The 20,332-nt window shown below is 38.6% G+C and overlaps 2 protein-coding genes and 2 non-coding genes across 4 annotated transcripts; 2 read left to right on the top strand and 2 right to left on the bottom strand.

The window, feature by feature from the left end:
- Positions 1 to 4,520: 4,520 nt before the first annotated feature.
- Positions 4,521 to 8,210, bottom strand: PHOX2 (Octicosapeptide/Phox/Bem1p (PB1) domain-containing protein / tetratricopeptide repeat (TPR)-containing protein). Its single transcript, XM_089167869.1, has 2 exons — positions 7,863 to 8,210; positions 4,521 to 7,718 (listed from the first exon to the last, which is right to left on the bottom strand). The coding sequence occupies exon 2, from the start codon at positions 7,703 to 7,705 to the stop codon at positions 5,366 to 5,368; it is 2,340 nt and encodes a 779-aa protein (XP_089023995.1). The 5' UTR covers positions 7,706 to 7,718; positions 7,863 to 8,210; the 3' UTR covers positions 4,521 to 5,365.
- Positions 8,211 to 12,363: 4,153 nt separating this feature from the next.
- LOC149004094 (small nucleolar RNA snoR111) lies at positions 12,364 to 12,487 on the top strand. The gene has a single exon (XR_016170077.1). It is a non-coding gene; the product is annotated as a small nucleolar RNA snoR111 (small nucleolar RNA).
- A 133-nt stretch (positions 12,488 to 12,620) lies between these two features.
- LOC149004095 (small nucleolar RNA Z103) lies at positions 12,621 to 12,713 on the top strand. The gene has a single exon (XR_016170047.1). It is a non-coding gene; the product is annotated as a small nucleolar RNA Z103 (small nucleolar RNA).
- Positions 12,714 to 14,589: 1,876 nt separating this feature from the next.
- LOC149004096 (inositol diphosphatase DSP4-like) lies at positions 14,590 to 20,152 on the bottom strand. Its single transcript, XM_089167870.1, has 5 exons — positions 19,853 to 20,152; positions 19,610 to 19,703; positions 15,617 to 15,674; positions 15,483 to 15,526; positions 14,590 to 15,342 (listed from the first exon to the last, which is right to left on the bottom strand). The coding sequence occupies exons 1-5, from the start codon at positions 20,086 to 20,088 to the stop codon at positions 15,103 to 15,105; spliced, it is 672 nt and encodes a 223-aa protein (XP_089023996.1). The 5' UTR covers positions 20,089 to 20,152; the 3' UTR covers positions 14,590 to 15,102.
- Positions 20,153 to 20,332: the final 180 nt, after the last annotated feature.

Consider the following 20,332-nt stretch of genomic DNA (forward strand, 5'->3'; position numbering starts at 1 on the left):
AACTGCCAATATCCTGTACCCCTTTCTCCTATCTTTATCTCTCTTTTTTAACTTTAATTCTATTTTCTATTCTCCATCAAGCTCTACTGTTTTTCCGTTTTGATGGTTAAGACCTAAGAACAGATTTCTTGCAAGGTGTTGTTGGGGTTGAGCTCCACTGGTCTTGTTTCTCATCAATTGCAAAGCTGCACCTGGAGAACACCTTTAAGACCAGATTAAATCTCCAAATCAATTCACGAACTGTTAGTGTACCTCATTCAACCCAAGGGAAGCCTTGAACACCTCCCCCCCCCGGGGACACTGCTTCTCTGCCTTGACAATTCCTGCAGTCTGCATTTTCAAACTTCAGCATCTCTGACTCTGACTTTGGTCTGATGTAGGAGTCTCACCTACTCCCAGTTGGAGTTTGGACAAGAGATCCTTTTTCAAAATTCAATTGATTGAAAGCTCACACATACTGAGCCTCCATTGATTACACAATTCAAAATAAAGGAAGAATTCCAAAGGGGGAAGGCTTCCAGAGACAACAAACTCAGCTAGAAAACTAAAATACTTATCAACTACCTAGGAAAGGCATACCTTAAACCACAGATATCGAATCTAACTATTATTAGATACATAACAGCACCCAAGGCTTATTTCCAATAAGATAAGCCCTTTATGTGACTAATCTGCATCACTCTTCTTCAAAAAGGCAACTTTAATGAGAACAAGTTCCACCTGAACTGAATGGGTTTCCTCTCACTCATAATATTGAATCATGCCTAACCACTTGACCATGACAAATAATTCATTCCCGCTTAGTGTTATTCCAATCAAAACTGAATCAGGTTCTGCTGTGGGGATCTTCCCTATCAGTACAGCTACCATTACTTATTTCATGAAAACTTGAAAATTTTGAATCCTTTGGGGATAACCATGAACAAAAAAACACATCCAACCCCTACAGAGTGGTAATTACTGCCAAACCAATCATTTACAACACTTAGATCCCCTCCCCCTCCCCACCCCCTGTGCCAGAAAAAATAAATTTATAAAAAAAATAAATAAATAAATAAATAACCCTATTTTATTCAACTTGGAAAAAATATTTCACGAAAATAAACACATGGTTAAGTAGTTTTGTATTTCTTCATCATTTCATTGGTAGGATTGAAATTTTTTTTTTTTTTTTTTTTTTTTTACAAAGGGGCTTTATTAAGCCGGGGGATGGGGATATTAATATGCATCAGCAGAGTTGAACCCACGACCTCTTCACTTAGAGGTGTTGATTTCAACCACTAGAACAGCTCTAGTCAATTTTTCAATCATTTATGACAAGGAATCATACTTGAACAGGAGGTTGAAGGAAAAGAATCTAGCCATGCGATAGGATTAACATCCTCCATGGCTAGCAACACTGCAACAGAACCATTCTTTAATCAGAAAAGTAGCATCTGGAAATTGATTCATGAATAAAGTATGGACGAAGTATCTCTGGACTGTTACAGTACACCAAGTTGTGCCACATGACAGGGCAGGGTGACAATTCCAACCACTTGGGTGCATCAAATTTCACACATCCATATACCATTATACGTATTACATGCATCCATTCGATGGACCAAGCATTCCCATGCAGCGGTGCACTCTCTCAGTTAGTCAACACCTTATTTTACTACATATCAACTTTGTTTGAGCTGAAACTGGACAACATTAAAACTGAACCTTGGGATTCACCAGTGAACAAGTTTCCAGAAAAATCTGATTTGCCATGTGGCAGAAATAGGAACCATTCACTAACCTGTCCAGCTTAGTGAATAGGTTTTTCTTACATACTAGTCATTCAAAGATGACCTTTTTGCTTTTGAGACAACTCCTGTAAAGGAGCTCTTTTTTTTTTTTTTTTTTTTTTGGGGGGGGGTGTAAAATGTAAAAGAGCTTCTTTAACCAGAAGGAACCTAAAGAAATGAGGAAACTCAAAAATCACACTTAGAAAGTAGACAACTCAAAGTTTCTGACACCTAACGTTCTCCTTCTATCTGCTACTAAGACTATTCTTTCACTTCCCTTAAAAGCTCTCATTACCCTAGGGTTCATTTGTCACGTATGTGTGCCTAATTGGTAGCTAATCCATAATGTTTAAAATATTGTTTCTATAAGCAACTTGATAAGGAGAGTCGCCGGATCATGGTTTTCTTTATTGCTTTGTTTATACATGATAGTTTGCTAGTCTAAGTATGTTTCCTGTTTAGGCTATAGACTTACTAGGGAAGTTTATATTGCTTTTGTTTGTAATTCTGTTTAGGCTTAATATAAATATACCTTGGCTGGGGTAGCAGAATACATATTCTATCACACAACAAATTCTGCCATTGCTCATTTTCCCTCGTTAATCTGTCTCTTGTTTTTATATGCAACTTGAAAAGGAGTCACTGTACCATGGCTTTCTTTATTGCTTAGTTTGTACTTGCTAATTTGCTAGTTTAAGTATGTTTCCTGTTTAGGCTATAGACTTAACTAGGTAAGTGTTACATTGCTTTTGGAATTCTGTTTAGGCTTAATATAAATATAAATTGGCTGGGTTGGCAGAATATACTTTCTATCACACAGAAAATTCTGCCATTGTTCACTTTCCCTTCTTTAATCCCTCTCTTTCTCCACTCTTCACACAGCACTGGTTTGGGTTCTGGGATTATTTACAAAGAACACGGAGTAGAGGAAAATATAGAGGATGATGTTTCCCAAAGAATTAAAATAGGGTGGATGAAGTGGAGAGATGTGTCCGGGGTCTATTGTGATCAAAGTATTCCATTAAAGCTTAAGCGAAAATTCTATAGGACCTTCGTTCGACCAGCTATGATGTACGGTTGAGAGTGTTGGGCAGTTAAAAAGAATCATATAGATAAGTTCAATGTAGCAGAAATGAGGATGCTAAGATGGATGAGTGGTAAAACTAGGAAGGATAAGATAAGGAATGATCATATTAGAGTTGGTTTGCGAGTTGCTCTCATAAGTGATAAACTTCGAGAAAGTCATTCGAGGTGGCACGACATGTTCAACGGAGACCTATAAATGCCCTTGTATGGAGAAATGATATAATCCAAATTGAAGGAACTAGAAGAGCTAAGGGTGGACCTAAGATAGCCTTAAGAGAAGTGGTGAGAAAGGATATGCATAGCTTAGGCCTTGTATCTAGCATGGCCTCAAACAAAACTGATTGGAAGGCAAGAATCCATGTAGCCAACCCCATTTAGTTGGGACAAGGCTTATTGTTGTTGTTGTTGTGTGGAGTAGAGGTAAATCAATCCCGTCAAAGGCATAAAAGATTCACATGGGAATTAAGAAAATTACTTCAATTTTAATCACCAAATTGAGAGAGACAGAGAGAGGGAAAGAGAAAGAGAAACCAAAGGAGATGCCTTCCAACAAGGGAAGATAATTACAAGTTGATCTACATTTTCTATGGGAAGACTTTCAATACTTTCTCCATTTAAACTACATTTTCTACACCCGCAAAGATTTAGAGAAACTTTTCTAATTGTTCCTCACAATCAAACCTGACATACTTGTTCCTCATGTTATCCCCTTCTTGTTTGATTAATCTATACAATATTTTGGATGTTTGCCAAGCATTATATTAGCCTTAAGCATAAGAATAGCGCAGATTCACTTTATCAATTGGTGGGAAAACCCAATGGGCCATAAGTACAACCAGCCTTGAGCTCGGCCAACCCACTTGGACTTGGAGATTGTTGTGCCTCCCAGACCCAGATCATGGGGATTAGAATTTTCACTTTTCATATCATTCTTTGAGTACATAACTGACTAATTGTACATATGAAATTGGGACCACATGATTGACACTTGTCATTTGTCAAGAACCTCAGGTAGGGTATAGAAAAGGAAGTCTGCTACTACACTAAGACTCTATTTGATTACTAACTTTACGAATCCTAGTTTCTAATATTGAACATTGTCAAGTTAAGTTTCAAGTTTCTTGCACCTTAAGGGGCAAAAATACTGCTCTCTATCCGAATGCAAAGCTTTTAGAAGCCACCCCACGATTAATGAAGATTGATATTATTGCTTTGTGCAAAGATTTTGGGTCCTAATGAGACATTTATGGATTAAATGCCGATACCCTAGCCTGTACTACTTCCTCCTATCTTTATCTCTTTTTTCTTTCATTCTATCTTCTATTCTCCATCAAGTTCTACTGTTTTTTCATCTTTGATAGTTATGACCTAAGAAGAGATGGATTCATGACCTATTTCTTGCAAGGTGATGGTCTTTCCAACCAAAAAACCCCCCTTGGGGTTGAGCTCCACTAGTGTTATTTCTCATCGATTGCAAAGCTGCACCTGGAGAACACCTTTTAAGACCAGATTCAATCTCCAAATCAATTCAAGAACTGTTTATGTACTTCATTCAATCCCCCCCCCCCCATGGCTCTGCTTCTCTGCCTTGACAATTTCCAGTAGGCTGCAATTTCAAACTTCAGCATCTCTGCAGCTAGCACTTCGATTCAGCAAAGTGATTCAGCAGAGATTTGGAGGGCTTAACATTTGCAAGGAGACCTACACTAAATCCTTGTTTGGGTTCCAGACAACTGCTTTTGCAAGATCTCATAGTCACATATCCTTCTAATTTCGAGTCCACTTTCATATCCAAGTCATTAGCCATCAGAAATTGGTGGATTTTAGAGCATATGTTTTTCTTCATTACCTACTCCAGCCAACATAGGTTTGGTAGCATTCTGCTGGTTGATTTGGTTTCGAAACTTAAACCAATGTCATCCACATAGAATGTACCAAGCCATTTACTCTTCAAAGCGGATTTACTCGCTCCATACAAAACTTATGTTGAAGCATATAAAATGCCAAATAATGGGTTTGGCAGTGCTACTCCCACCATTCAAGAAAATTTTCAATTAAAGGGAATGAATTAGAGAGGAAAAAAAACCAATAATAGGTGCAATGTCACAACGGATATGAAGCATCATCAATAAACTTCTTTAAACACAAAGATGGAACTAAATCAAATTATAAGCAACTGAGGTCAAAAGATATAATGTAAAATAAAAATAAATAGCATCAACATTAAAATCAAACATTTGAGCACTTGAAATGTTAAAAGCCATTGCAAAGTACTCAAGTACAAAATCGTTTGAGTAAAAACACACCTGTGTGCCGTTGACACACAATTCCTCTACTTCATAGGAAGAAATTAGATTAAGAACCCCGTCAAGACGATTAACTGAAAACTGCAAAAAGGGGCTCATCTCTTTATTTGTCCATTTCAAAATCACAGATTGGTAAGTTAAGGAACAAACATGGAGGCAATCCATCGAAACCAAGGAGCAGGCTGCACACTTCATTTCAAGTCATGTTTCTATATGCTCGGCCTCATCCTTGCTATCTGATTCAGTACCAGCAATCACACTTGGGTTTGATACCTTTTTGTCTTCCCCTTCAACCCCATCAGCATTAGATGCATGATTCTTCAGCACCACTGCAATATCAGCTTCAGAGGCCCCAGCAAGCTTAAACCTTTCTACAGCTGTATCCAAATTCTTCTTCCAACCATCAAACCCAAGTTTAAACTCAACCTGAGATCGCTCAAAAAGCATGTTGCCCCAGAAGAGATGTATCTGAGATCTCATCACAGCTGCTTGTTCTGCTGCTTCATCTGCAGTAACCTCCGCCGTATTCCCAGATGGCCCACCATCAACATTTGATCCTTGTTTCTTCCTTCTTTTCAAGAGGTCATCCTTCTTGTTGGCACTTGGATCCTTGAGCTCAAGAGCCCTCTGTTCCTCTAACTTCTCCCACATTTCAGTTGCAGCTTTCATCTTCTCTTCAGCATCATCAAATAGCTTGATTGTCTCTGAAGAATCCCAACAAGAGAGATCAGTCTTATTTGCTAAAGCAAATGACCAGTGAAGCTTTGCAGTCTCAAAATGTTGTTGTCCCAATGCAAGCAACCCCTCATAGAAGTCTGGTTTGATCCGAAGAGCCTCTTCATATTTCTGCCCAGCTAAAGAATACTTTTCCCGTACCCAATCATAAGCTGACTGAAGCTGGGCAGTCACCAATTCCTTTGCTGCCAAATCATCCAACGGAATCCTCTTTCTTGCTGCACACATGTGAACGTTACCCCAATTGAAGAAAGCCAGGGCAGCTACTTCTTGGAACTTAGAAGCAGCCATGTCAAAGAGGTGTTGAGCCTCCTCACTTGTCACTGTCTCCTCAAGAGCCTCCGAACAGAGCTCCATCCCAAGCTCGTGTAAATCAACATGGGCATCGGGGTCAATACCTACATGGGTCCGGAACAACTGGGCAAACTCAAATAACCAATCATCTATCTCAACCTCTTTGCACTCAGTATCATCCGCAACTCCAGACTTCTGCTTCAGAGTATCTTGCTCGGTGTTTACGGCCTCATTATCCACAACTTCCTCCACAGAATCACCAGCTGAAGAACGAGACCCAGTTTCATCTCCCTTGGACACCTCTTTCTCCACAGGCTTCTCTTCCTCTTCTTCCACGAGCTGTGGTTCCTGCTCAGGATTCACCTCGACAATATGCAACCTCAGCATCCCCAACTCATTGGCTTTCTCTGCTTCTTCCTTCACTGGAAAGTTATCCGCAGCAGACTCGGCTAACCTGAGTTCACCAGTACAGGTGATGGTCACCAGATCACCATCAGCGTCCTTGTATTTGATCAGAACTGATTTAGAGGACGGAAACCGTGTGCTCACAATCTCCCTCAACACTCTGAAATTGCAATTAGCAGGCATTTGGGCAAGCCTGATATCATGATCATAGACAAATTTCAAAGGCCTCCATCGGATTGCAACCGATTGCGAGGCCTGTCCATTAATGGGTAACGACAATGAGGATGGCGAATAAGAAGATTGAACCTTTGAGTTGTTCTTAACCGGATAAGGAGCGGATTCAGAAGAACCCTTCGAAGGCTTCAACATAACTTTCTGCGGCTGGGTTTTCAACTCGGCACCACCTTCAGGAACCAGGAGCTGGGCCTTCTCAGCTTCGTTACCAGGCGAAGCCGCTCCCACCCCCAATGCCGTAGACTTCTTAGGAGCAGGTCGGGCAGGCAAGCAAGGACCGAGGCCAGCAATTGGAGCACCGCGAACAGCAGAGGCACCAAGGGCAGCAGGAGAAGGACGACTTTGGAGATCCTGCTGGGCTTCCTGACGAGGACCGAGCGCAACCCGCAATCGACGTGCAATCTCCAGAGCGTCACGGTGATTGGGATCAGAACCCAATATGGACTGCACATCCTGCATAGCCATTTCGTACTTACCCAGAGCCTCAAAAGCCTTGGCACGACGGAGAAGGGCTCGCCCAAATCGAGGCTGAACCTGTAGAGCAAGAGAGCAATCAGCGATGACGGTTTCATAATCGATTGGCTTCATTTGCATCAAGCAAGCAGCACGGTTGCTGAGGAAGACGGCGCGGTCCGGGTGAGACTTGGGAGTGAGGCGAATAGCGTTGTCATACTGTTCAAGAGCACCCACATAGTCTTTGGCCTGGAATCGCTTGTTCCCTTCTTCCTTGAGCTCGTGAGCTCGTTTCAAGAAAATTGATGAATCCAAATCAACCACACCATTAGCCCCTGGTACAGGAAGATCACCCGTGACTGCGTTACCACTTCCACCTCCGTTACCACCCTTCTTCTTCCTTCCTCCCGATTTCCCCATCCCAATCTCTCTCCTAAACAGAAAATAATACCATAAATAATCGACGATAGATTTGTGGGAATTTAGGAACTTGAAGAGAGACCCAAATGTTGATTAGACTGAACAGGTTGCACCAGATTGGAATGGAATGGAGTGGAGAAAAGACAGGTGTACTCACCAGTTGAAAATCTAGTAGAGATGATGAGTGAGAGGAAGCAGCGAAGGGGTTCTGGATAAAGGTGGCGATTTTAAGGCGCCCCCAGTAGTTCGTAACCCTACAGAGCAAACAGATCCAAATGTTTAGTTCTTCTAGACACTTCTCTTTCACTGCTTCTCTGGTTCTCCCCAGTCCAAGCTCATCCCCGTGAAAAACCCTAGAAATCGGTTATTCACACTCGGATTAAATTCTCCATCGAGAACGGTCTAATACCCTGGAACGGGTGTTTCGGATCTAGAATCTCACAAGCGATTCCAACGAAACCCTAAAAATGAATTGATCTGATTTCCATTTTTCGTTCCAGAATATGATATATGGGAACCAACACTTTCATATGTTTATCCTTTCTCTCCAATTTCTTCCCCCATTTGCAAAACTAATTAATTAACACATATAATTTTGGATTTACAAAAACAAAAAGAACCCATATAGTTTCATCATCAGAAGAAAAAAATAATGAGAAGATATGCAATCACAATAGCACTCCTATGGTTATGTCATTTTTCTTTCACAAGGAATAATCTACATCTATCTATTTCATTTTCACATACATTAACTTTTCTTGCCCTTTTTGAATAAAATTTTTATTTATTTTTTAGTATTATCTTGTTGCATTTCACCAATGCAGGATTGTTGAGTTGATAAAATCAACGCTTCCTTGTGAAAAGTCGTAGGTTTGACTCCGTATGCTATGTAACACCTTTATCCCAAATATATAAAAATATATGTTTAAAAAAAGAATAATAATAACTTTACATTTAATTAATATGGATGCTAGCATATACTTGTTTATATATTAAAAAAAATATTTTAATAAATAAAAGAAAATATAATGGCAATAACCATGCACCTTGCATGACTTTCTACCATGTCCTTAGACAAGCAAATTGGTTGCTTGCCTAACTCTATATATTTGAGTTATAATTGTTTAGTAATTTATTTGAAGCCTTGGAGTAGCAAAACCTAATATGAAAACTTCCTTCTTCCTTCTCTTACAAATATTATGTTGCCTATCAAATTTTAGCTTCGTTGTTTCTTATAGTATTTCCTTTTTTTGTTTTTTTCGATAAACTTATAGTCGCTTCACTTTTAAAAGGTTATTAGCATAGACTAAGTGGGAAAGGGTTCTATTGTGACACACATTTTGAATGACAATATAGTATTAATTGGAGAAATTCATATCATTTTTTTGGAGACTATATTAGCATGAGTTGGATTCTCGTGGTGCATGAATTTGCATTTTGTCAATTTATCAAACGCAAAGAAAATAATTTACATTTTGGCCAAACAAATTTGGTATGCTAGCATGCATCTTTTAAAAGTATTTTTTTTCTTTTTCTTTACTTTCTTCTTTTTTTTTTTTTTTTGTTAATCAACTTAAGGATTATGTTAGGCTCTATAGCGTAATGCTAAAGGCTGGAAAAAATAAAGAGTACATGAAGAGGGCTGAAGGAGGCTGCCGCTAGACCTTACAAAGTTTGTACAACTTAAAACATAATCAACCCTTGTGGCGAAGATGCCGAATCACACCATCCATGGCCAACATCCATTGTGGGCAAACCGCGGAAGGTCCCAAAGGCCTATTTGCAAACCTTCCCCACAATCTGTTTATTGTTTTCTCGCCTTTCAAAAAAAAAAACATAATCAACCCTCTCATTACAAGATCTACTAATAAACATAAACTTGATAAAAGTATACCTAGTCTGGCAGATTGTCTCATAATATACCAAATCAAACCATGGCTTGGCCAATCTAGGGATTGAGCCTGGTTTTTTACTGCCATCATTGCTTTGGGCAACTACAAATCTGGTTACGTCGCTATACTCCCTCTTTGTTATTGTTGTTGAAACCGTTGTCTGCGCGCCCTGTTCTCCTCTCCTCCTTTTTGCTGTGTCTCGTTTTGGTTCTTTGCGTTCGTCTCTCCTCCCTGTTTTTTTCTGTTGGTGGTCTGCTTGTTTGCGGGTTTCTGGTCCTGTCTCTGGCTGGCGTGCCTTTTTTTTGTCCCCTGCCCCTCCTTTCTCTCCGGCCTGCTTCGTCCTCCGTTTGGTGGTTCCTTTCCGGTCTCCTCTGGCCCTCCCCTCTTTGTGTGGTCCTGGCGTGTTTCTCCTCCCTGGGGCATTCCGGGTTCTCTTTGTTCCTTTCTTGCTCTTGGTTGGGATCCTCCTTGCGCTCTCCCTCTTTTTTTTTCTTTGGGGGTTTCTTTCCTTTTATTCCTTGGTGTTGTGGTGGGCTCTTTGCTTCTTGGACTTTGTGTGTAGCTTTTTCCTGCTTCCTTGCTGTTTCTTGTGACACTCTTCTTCCACTCGGTTCTCTTCCCTCTGTTACATTTGGTGTCTGTTCTCTCCCTGGATCCGTTCCGTCCGTGGGGTGTTCCTCGGGTCTTTCTGTCTCCTGCTTCCTTGCTTCCGCTCTTTGTTCGTGTTTGTTTTGTTTCTTTCCTCTCTTTGTTTCCTTGGTTTTTTTGTTTCGGGGCGTCTCGTTTTGGGTTTGGTCTCTCCCCCTCCTCGTAAAGCACATAAGTGAGGCAACTAAGGCGACTACTTGCTTCCATAACATCTCCACGACCTCAAAAGGGCTGGACTTCGTAGGCACAGTCCGAACATGAACACGTCTCGCCATGAGGTGAGAGAACCATAAAATATGGTTTTAAAGACGAATTTTCAAAATTGCCCCGATTCTGGGTAGGGGTAGTCAGTTAAACAATGCAACTGACTCCAATCAACCCCCCTCTATCTACTTCATGCAAAGGTTGATTTCGACTGGCTTTGGAGGGTAGAAACCTTTAATCATTGCCCAATCAATGATATAGTTTACCTAAATACTTTAGGCTTCATATCCGTTCACTCGACAGATCCCGGGGCCGTCCCTTCCCGGTTGGGGGGGGCGTCCTCCCCCCCCGCCGTTTTGCCGTTCCCCCCCTTTTTTGCTCCTGTTTTTTTTGAGTATTCTCCGCCTACCCAAACACCCCTTAGAGTCCTCTAACATTGATTTTTGTGCATGCCAAAATCTTCTTCTTATACTTTATTGACTGACTTTCTCTCTCATTTTAAATTCCATTATGGTGGCTAGATCTTATTCTTGTTCATCCAACTGCATGGTTCGATTTTCGAACCTCCAAGCTCCACTAAAATGATCCAAAGTTGCCTTCTACTTGAGCTCCAAGTTTGTAGACATTAAACAATGGGTTATCGAGTTAAGATTTTAAGAGATTTCACAAGTCAGGATTGCTTACTTTTCTTATTGGGTAAAGAGATAATTAAGCAAATTTAGTTTTCAACACATGCTATTTCACCAAAATTCTTCTCCGCTTATGGTCTTCAACAAAGTGGTGAAATCGATATTCAATTAATTCATTAAAATGATAATTTGACAAATTTATTTATTGAGACACTGTTTATTTCAAATTTTGAGAAATTGATACATGAGATTGAGATGTGCAAACTTAAAGATATTCAATAATGTTATTACCAGCCAATACCAGGGAGAATAAAATACATATTGCCCTATTTTTCCTTCACCAAGATTTTGTCTCACTGGATTTTTCTGGCAATTTTTTTTTTTCACAGGGTTTTTTCTTAATAAAGTTTTATCATGTTACATTATATATTGATGGACATTCGGAGGGGGGGTAAATAAAGTATTAATTATAGATATCCATCACCCCCAAAGAAATCTTACAAAGTGACTTACAAATGAAGATTTCAATTACCTCAACGTACAATATTGGAGATTCACGTTATCATATTAACTAAATATCACAATAATGCATCTTTTCATATCAAGATCACCTTAATTACGTTCAATAATCACATATTGTATTTCCTTTGTAAATTTTTTTTTTTTTTATCAAATAATATGTTATTTTACTATAAATCTGTAATGCACATAACTTAATAAAAAACCTAAATTAATTTTATCATAATTATTTTCTTTGTATTTAATATATCTTTATATTTTAGAATATCATCAAATTTTTACCCAACAAAAAAGAGATAAAAATAGAATACTCGAATTCAAAGCCACAGTGCCACGCACGGTCAAAGATTCACATATACACATTTGAATGAGATCGAATCGGAGGAGATCGATACCGATTCCCAGGAACTCCGCTTCCAAATTCGTGTCCACCATCGTCCAGTGACTGGAGAGGAGGAGTAGAGGGCAAGTTAGGTCATCGATCTGTCTATAAATACTAACAGACATTTCTTGCAAAATAGTTCCGTGGAGTTTAACCTAATTCTTAACATCATATGGCAGAAGCAAGCTTGGGGGAAGCAATGGAGATTCTGAACCCTTGAGTCTTCCTTTGCTTCTGTGATGTGAGGTTTGGGTTTGGTGAGGTTATTGCGAGTTTTTCTTTCGTCGGCTAGGGTTTTAGTGGTGTAACTAGATGCTTTATCGATTCATCTAGCAAATGTTAGGGTCTTTGACTGTAAATCATAATCGAATCCTCTGAGTCGATTCTATGACGAGAGCTTTGACATATGTGTCTCTTGTTTATGCGAATCGGAGGAAAATTAAATGGGCGAGATATCGTTTCAGTCGCCCTATTCTTGGTTGGCGATCTGATTGTTGCTCGTCTACATAGTCTGTTTTTCTTTACCATCAATGTCATTCGTTCTGTCCTTGTGGAGCAGATCTGGAGAAATCCTATATTTTTCTCTTGTTTTCTCGTTTTTTTTTTTTTTCGTGATTTGTTAATGAGATTCCGTGGAACCCATGGAGGTGATGATTCTTTCCCCAACTGCTCGACTCTGATGAGACTAAGCTATTGTTTCTCTTCGGAGAACCCAAGCCAGGAGTCTGATCCATCGTTCTTAGCGATTGAAATGTGCGCTTTTATCAGTTTTTTTATTAAATTTGTAGTTCATCTGGATAATCAGTTGAATACAAATGGAAGCCGAAAGGAGTCCTGGCCCATTCAGATTCTGTTGATGAATCATTTCCAAATATATCCCAGATTTCTGTTGCTTTTCAGCCATTTTCCAAAGGTTAATTGCTTTTGACGGATTTCCGCAAGGTTCTTGTTCAGTCTTCCTTTCTGTTCTCCTCTTTCTTCCTTGCTAGACGTTCATTGTATGCCGTTCATGCTTTCTCGCATTATTTCTGCGAAGATGTTCTTGTTTAGTCTTTTGCTTTGAACTTCTTTTTTCTGGACGACTCTTGAGATCTTATGCCATCCCCTATCGATTCGATTCGTAACATGGGAAAGATATCGGCACGGCATCTGAAAATTAGGGAAAACGAAAGCCAAACACTATTTTAATTAGATTTGTTAATTGCATGATTTTCCTGAAGAGAACGATTGCATCAGTCAGTGTAAAACCTGATTGTTGATGGTTTTTTAATTTCTTCTCAAGCATTTCTTGAGGGAAAAATCTTCCCATCATGGTGAACCCATTTGGGTTATCAAATCTAAAACTAAGCCCAATTTCATATTGAATTACTGTTCCGATGGTGGATTTTATGACCAAGCAGCATTGATTGATCAATTCGAATGTATCTGTATTGCAAATTGCAACTCCTGGTGGGCAATTGACAGTTGACAACGAGAAATTGAAACCACGGTTAGCAATGGTTTCAATTTTCAATATAAGTTTGACGTGCGGCTCTTCAGTTTCCTTCTGATTATCTGATCTAACAGAAGACTGGGCTTCATTAGGTAATACTGGTAGCCTCTAAGGCAAGAGATTTTAGAGGGAATTGGAGTTTTGGATCACTTGAGTCTTGTGGTTATGCGAAAGGCGTTAATGTTAAGAAAAGCTCAGGATTGCAGAGGAATTTCAACCGGACAATATCTAATTTTCAAGTGATAAATTGGATGTTTCTTTAGATGAATAAGTAATTTACTTAAAACGGCAAATACATAATAAAGGGGCTATAGCGGGGGAAAACTTAAGAAGCTTAGATCCGGTGGATCAACTAGAAATCAATAATAAGAATGTCGAACCATGTAGTTAGTAAAAATGTTTTATTTTTTATGAAAAAAAATCATTTTAGAAGAAAAAAATATAAACATCGATATCTAATTTAAGTTTTTCTATTTGGGTAGAGTATCTAATTTATTAAAGTTAAAAACTAGTATTTGGAAATTTGCCTTACTTTTGGGACTTTGACCCAATGAGCAATCTTAGTCAAGGAATCTGTCACCAAATTATAGTCCTCAAAACAAAGAAAAGACTGCACTTGTCATGGGTCGCTTGATTTTTGGGTATTTCTAAGGGTTTTATAAGTTCAAGTCATTGATATGCTTTTGTGTTTTTTGGGTCAAATAGGAAATTTACATGTCTTTTGTTTATAGTGATGATAGTGTTTTAAATAAAGTAGTGAGATTCAGAACTTTGTTAACACTGATTCACTGAGGATGGTGGTCTAGTTGTCTAAAGCCTGCTCTCATCCAAGTTGGCAGTTTTAGGTTTAATCTCTCCTATGCTCATCTGTTTTTCACATTAAACAGATGGAGTGGTCTACCACCATTGGGTTGATGATAACAGAAAGAAGAATTTTAAAGCCAGAGTTTCAAACTAACATAATTGTTAGATTAACTTTCCAAATGTTATTCAGGCTATCAACTGTAAACTAAAAACAGAGTTTGGACTAGAAAGTTTCACAGAAATACGCCAAACCCAATTCCATATCAAGAATAACTTTTTTTTTTTTCCCTTTCTTTTCTTTTGGGTAAGTCAATAATAACTTTTTCACTTATATACTACTTTTTCTTGGGTAAAAATTACATGCTAACTCAGTTAGGCTCATTATATACCAACTGAGTTGAATTACATACTACTCAGTTCACACATTGTTGTGAACTAAGGTTTCACATTGATTTACATATTACAAAGCCTAGGGTTCTAGAAGGTAAAACAAATGATTGGCTACAAGAGGAGACCAACATAAATCTAGTAAGACATACCATTGAAGGATTGCTCAATTGGTAATGACCCCTCTTAATGACGAGGTGAAGAGGTCATAGGTTAAAAAAAAAAAAAAAAAAAGGCTGGACTCAATACATGAGAAGAGAGAACCCTACAACAATATCCCAATAGATTGTTAACAAACAATGAATAAAAGAACAAAGAACAAAGGGGTAGAATGGTAGATGGGGAAAGAGCACCTATAACAAGACATCTTACAATCCGCATTTGAAAAGGGATAGTCTTATCAACCCCATCTTGGAGATCTCGTTAATTCTCATAATCCATTAATACTTTGGATAACATTTCCGACCTCTTCCCTGTGAAGTGAAGCTTTCTGACTTTGAGTTGGAACACATGAATGTTGTTGGCAGGTGCTTAATGCTGGAAACGTCAAACAACTCCATAAACCTCTGATCTGAAACCCTAGCTTTAGCAGCAGCAAATCGCTGGTACTCATCAAAGATGGAAGACAGGCACCATCGTTGCAACTTTCTTAAGCATCCCACCAGACAACCGGTTCGATGCTGAAAGGAACAAAAAATAATATCATAAATACATACACATCTTTTTAAGGTTGTGTCTTTTGTCTGGCTTTTTTTTTTTTTTTTTTTTTTTTTTGGGGGGGGGGGGGGGGGGGGAAGGGAAGACATATAAGGTGCTTTACCTTTCCTCGCTTGCAATGAATTAAAACTGGATGATTCCTAACGTCTGTATAGCACACAGGTTCAATATTAGCAAGTTGGATATCAAACTCTGATTGGCTATAAATTTAGTAAATGATCTAGCATATATTTATACCAAGAACAACTTTGAGAGCTTCACGAATCATGTCCTCTGGAATGTTTACAAAAGGTTCCTGCATACAGAATGTAGCCATCAGGAACATGATAAATTACGCAAAACAAATTCTGTGTACATAAATTGAGTTTTCAAAAAAGAAAAGCAATTTTTTGAAAAGACATTTCAGCACAAGCACAAAGATCCCACCACCAAAAAACAAAAACCAACCACCAAAAAAAAAAAAAAAAAAAAAAAAAAAAAAAAATCCTGTAAAAAAAAATTGATTTTTAAAAAGAAAAGCAATTTTTTGAAAAGACATTTCAGCACAAGCACAAAGATGACTACCCTACAGGTCCAAGGATCGAGCTTCACTCCTGCGCATTAAATGCACAGTGGACAAGTTCAGCCGAGATCCTGGTTGAAATTTTCAACCTCGACCATTGAAAAACAAGCGGTCGAGATCAAAATCTCGTACTAGATCTCCGGGTTGAACAATCCTGCGTCCAACTAGAAACTTCCCATTGACAATCACCTTTATATATAGAAACGCATTGATTAGATAAAAGTAGTAACCTAAATTACTGAATTCATCATGTGTAAGGATGGCAGGTCACCAAGGACACCTTGTCAGCATGCATTGATTAGAGTTTGGTATGACAGGAATAAATCCATACAGAGTTTGGTGTGCCAACCGGCATAAACCAAGTAGGACCAACATTTACCAAATATAGCAAAGATAATTAAGTAATTGTCTGCTTCATTGGGCAGAGTGGGTTAGTTTCAACACTGATTAACAAGATCAGGTCTGGAATTGGAGATCCATCATAAATCAAGATACTGGTAAAAATTATGACTTTAGACTTGTCCATCTGATCATGACAAGACAAATTTGGGACAGAAAAGGAGAAAATATGTATGCAGTTATAGTTTTGCCTCATTTAGAATTTGTTTTGTTGTACCAACAGATAAAAGTAATTCTAAGTAACTCGCTGAAAATATACTTCTTGGGGGGACAAAATCGACAAACAGCAAAAGAATTGCCAAGTCCAACTGACAAATTGCTATCTTCAGAATTCATCAAGTGTGAAGTGGCCCCTAATACACCATCCAGGAACTATAATGGAGCAAAATTTAAAGAAACTAGAAAAAGCAAATCATGATGACACACAAAACAGTGAACCATATTTGATTTTTTTGGTAAAAGGAAAATTTATTGAGAAGAGCAGAGATGACTCCTGGCATCTTGGACACGAGTGTCCAGAAGCCAGGGAGTGGAAATGGGTACATAAGTCCTCTCTGCAACGGACCTACCCAACCTGGCTAGAGAGTCAGCAACTGTGTTTGCTTCTCTACAGATACAAACCATATTTTATTTTTGGGTGAATCAAAATAGTAAACTACATTTCTTAGATGTATGAACGAAAGAGAGACATATTAACACATAATATGCTTCTTTGTGAAGAAAAAGGAACATACTAGTACATGGAATAGATATCTCCAGGAGGTATTCTTATGTCAAAATTACATCCCCTGATTTAACAAGTAAAAGGGCTCAGTGGTTAGAAGCACCATGGAGGAAGTAGAAGGAAGAATAGCATGTTTACAAGAAAACGAAAAAGAGAAGTGAAAAGGGAGATATGTGCATATGCTGTACCAAGACAGAGGCTATGATAGTGCAAAGAAAAGGTTAGGAATAACAGTCATCTTCCAGCTATGATAGTGCCAAGAAAAAGTTAGGAATATCTACCCTGGAAAAACAGCATTACCATGAGTGATGTTTCAATATCATATTGAGCATCACTAAAAATAGTAGCTCAAGAACCTGTTGTTCCAGTACATAACATTGCCTCATGATGCAGATCATGGGTTCAACTCTCAGTTGAAGCATTCAAGGTGGTTTCACACAACGATTGAGTAATGGATCCCTTGAGCCGGTTAAACTTGAAAAGCAGATGCTGACAGTGAGCTTGTCTCACTAAATATCAGCTTCTAGATGTGCTAAGAATGGGGCTTAATCTCACATAATGCAGACTCCTACTTGAGGATTAAATAAGGTAAATATATGGAGAAGATTATAGTCAAGTATAGGTAGGAACAAGATATCTCCTGATGGAGGAAGGGCTTATATTATACAATGCCGTGCAGATTGGGACGTCTTTCTTTAGATTGGTTGCACTATAAATCACGGGAAGCTAATGAAGAAAATCTAAAGTCAACTTGTGAGTGGCAGAGATCGGTCAATTGATGCCTATGACTATAACTCTTCCTCAACCCTTATCATTTGTCCGTAGATAGGCACTACTCTTGCCACTCACCCTTTCCCTCTCTGGATACCCTAATTTCCAGCTTTGACTCAACCTCTGCACCTCCAGCCCCATTGCCTCTCCCTTGGTACTTTCCGAGGCTGTTCTTTATTTATTCATTTTTTCTAAATTATAAGATGCACAACACATGTCCACCATGCAATTGATCTAATACACCAGAGAGGGTGATCTGGATCAGTTGGACAGGATTGCCCAATCCACTATAGCCCACTCTACATTGAACAGACTGAAATGGTCAAAGTCAATTCAGATTCAAATCGTGATTGGTACGCTAATATTGTTCCAATTCCTCAATACCTTTAAATATTGTTGATTTAGAAGGGACATGCTTGATATTAACTGGAGGAACGTTTGGACAAACCACATCAAGGGAAAACAACTTCGAAGCCACAATCTCAACCCATGCAGACATAAAAAATTATGTGAGGAAAGATGGTGGAAAAATGATGCTTACAGTGGATGGCGTGACTGAAAACAACAATCTATCGAGTTCAAGGGTCAGCGTCTTTTTGTATAAATTTTATAACTTGACAAAGAACTCAAAATTAAAGAAGTATAACTATGGTTGTAGATCAAGAAAAAGAAATTGCAAGTATAGCTGCAAAAAATTGTGGACACAATTTCTTCTAATTTATTAAATCAACCATTGATATTAACTAAGAAAGATAACACTTGGCTTAACATGATACTTTTAATAGCACCGGAAAAAAAATGAGTCTTTCGGATAAATAAAATATGATTTCCTGCATGAGATATGCTGGGGCATGTATGCAGAGCAAAAGCACTAAATTTATCCCCAATGTAAACCTCAGAAAAATCAATGAGATTCAAAGGGTGAAGTAAACACATAGATGTAATAGGAATTAGTGACTGATCATTCTTCGCCTCCCCCCCCCCAACCCAACCCACCCCTTTCTCCGAGGGAAGGGTAAAGAAACATAATTTTTCCATTTTGCAACAATTTAGAACTTTTCGGAAGTTATTGTCATAAGACCCTTTCATATGATTAGCTAATAGCTATTTACCTTTTGTAAAATTGGAGGAGATCACGAAATCATATAATCAAAGGAAAAAAATAGAAAAATAAAAAAGAAAAGTTGCAGACAAGAAACATCGTATCAGATTAGAATATCAGAGAACAGACAAGCAGAAATGCATAGCAGTCCATCAATCTGAGGTTTGAGGGGAAACAGTCAAGAAAAATCAATTTGGAGCAGTGAACACAGATTCAGGATGTAGCACAAACAAATAGATATCTGCAGCAGCATTTAAAAAACTCCATAAACACCATTCTAGCAATGTACTATGATTCCTCAGTATTTGCATTTCGTTGAATCACGGATGTTCACTAGATAAATCAGACTCATAGCGCATCAATTCCCTAGACCTATATTACTATGGCTCCTTCGTCCACCAGACTCGAAGCAAAAAATATAAGCAACCTGGATCATGATCGACTAAGCTCCAATTTTCTGTCCATTAGTACCTAATTCTTCCAATTCTTAAATTTCTCTAACTATTGAGTTACCAAAAAAGGGAATCTCTAACCATACTCCAGCAAATCAAATGGTGAAACGCAGCATCTTATCTAAACTGCATGAATTTCAAATGAAAACTTCCAAATCGAAATTCGCTACATAAGGAAAACTAAGTTGTAAGATACCTATCTAATGCAGAAAAAGAATACCTTATATCCTTCGATCCCAAACTGAAAAAGCTGAATTCCGTTCGACTTAAGAAACTCAGTATTAGAGTCCGGATAAGGCTCGGGACAAAGACATCTACACAAAAGCACAGCAAAAACCCTAGACCATTAAAATTATCAAAAACAAACCAACCTGGATTCTGAAACCAGAGGAAATGAAACAATTGAGGGAAGAACATGAAGGATAAAGGCGTTCAAAGTTAAAAAATGCCTACAAGCACTCACATGATAGAACGAAGGCCAAGGGTTTGTAAGAAGGAGAAATTGGCGGTATCTGGAAAACCAGACCTGAAGACACCATTGTCGACCATAGCGAAGTTGAGAGGCGGAACGAACATATCTTCTCCTTCTCTCTCGTTCTCTGCAACAATGGATGGAACCTTAGCTTCAGAGATCAGCTCTTCTTCCACGGAAATCTCACTCGCAATACACATCTCTCTCCCGATTTTCTGAACTTTCATTGGCGCCAATAAATGAATGGGAAAATAAAGAAATGCGAACGATGAAGCGAACTGAAGAAGAAACGGATATATATAATAACAACAAAAAAGCAATACTCGATAAGAGAGAGAGACAGAGAACGACCGACGTAACGGAAGACCGTATCAAGGATCTCACAGGATCTTTACCTCTTGCCCTTTTGTGTTTTTCTTTTTTTCCTATTTTTAGCAAAATTTGTTGTCACCAGGTTCGTGACATTTTCTT

The sequence above is a fragment of the Hakea prostrata genome, chromosome 9, assembly GCF_041222555.1.
Source record: "Hakea prostrata isolate BN-2017 chromosome 9, UWA_Hpros_2, whole genome shotgun sequence".
In the NCBI taxonomy this organism is placed as follows: domain Eukaryota; kingdom Viridiplantae; phylum Streptophyta; class Magnoliopsida; order Proteales; family Proteaceae; genus Hakea; species Hakea prostrata.

Coding starts and splice junctions, on each gene's coding strand:
- LOC149004096 (XM_089167870.1), bottom strand. CDS start 20,088: ATGAAAGTTCAGAAAATCGGGAGAGAGATGTGTATTGCGAGTGAGATT. Junction 19,704..19,852: donor CTTGGCCTTCGTTCTATCAT/GTGAGTGCTTGT, acceptor GCTTTTGTGTAG/ATGTCTTTGTCCCGAGCCTT. Junction 15,527..15,616: donor AGCTCTCAAAGTTGTTCTTG/GTATAAATATAT, acceptor TGTGCTATACAG/ACGTTAGGAATCATCCAGTT.
- PHOX2 (XM_089167869.1), bottom strand. CDS start 7,705: ATGGGGAAATCGGGAGGAAGGAAGAAGAAGGGTGGTAACGGAGGTGGA.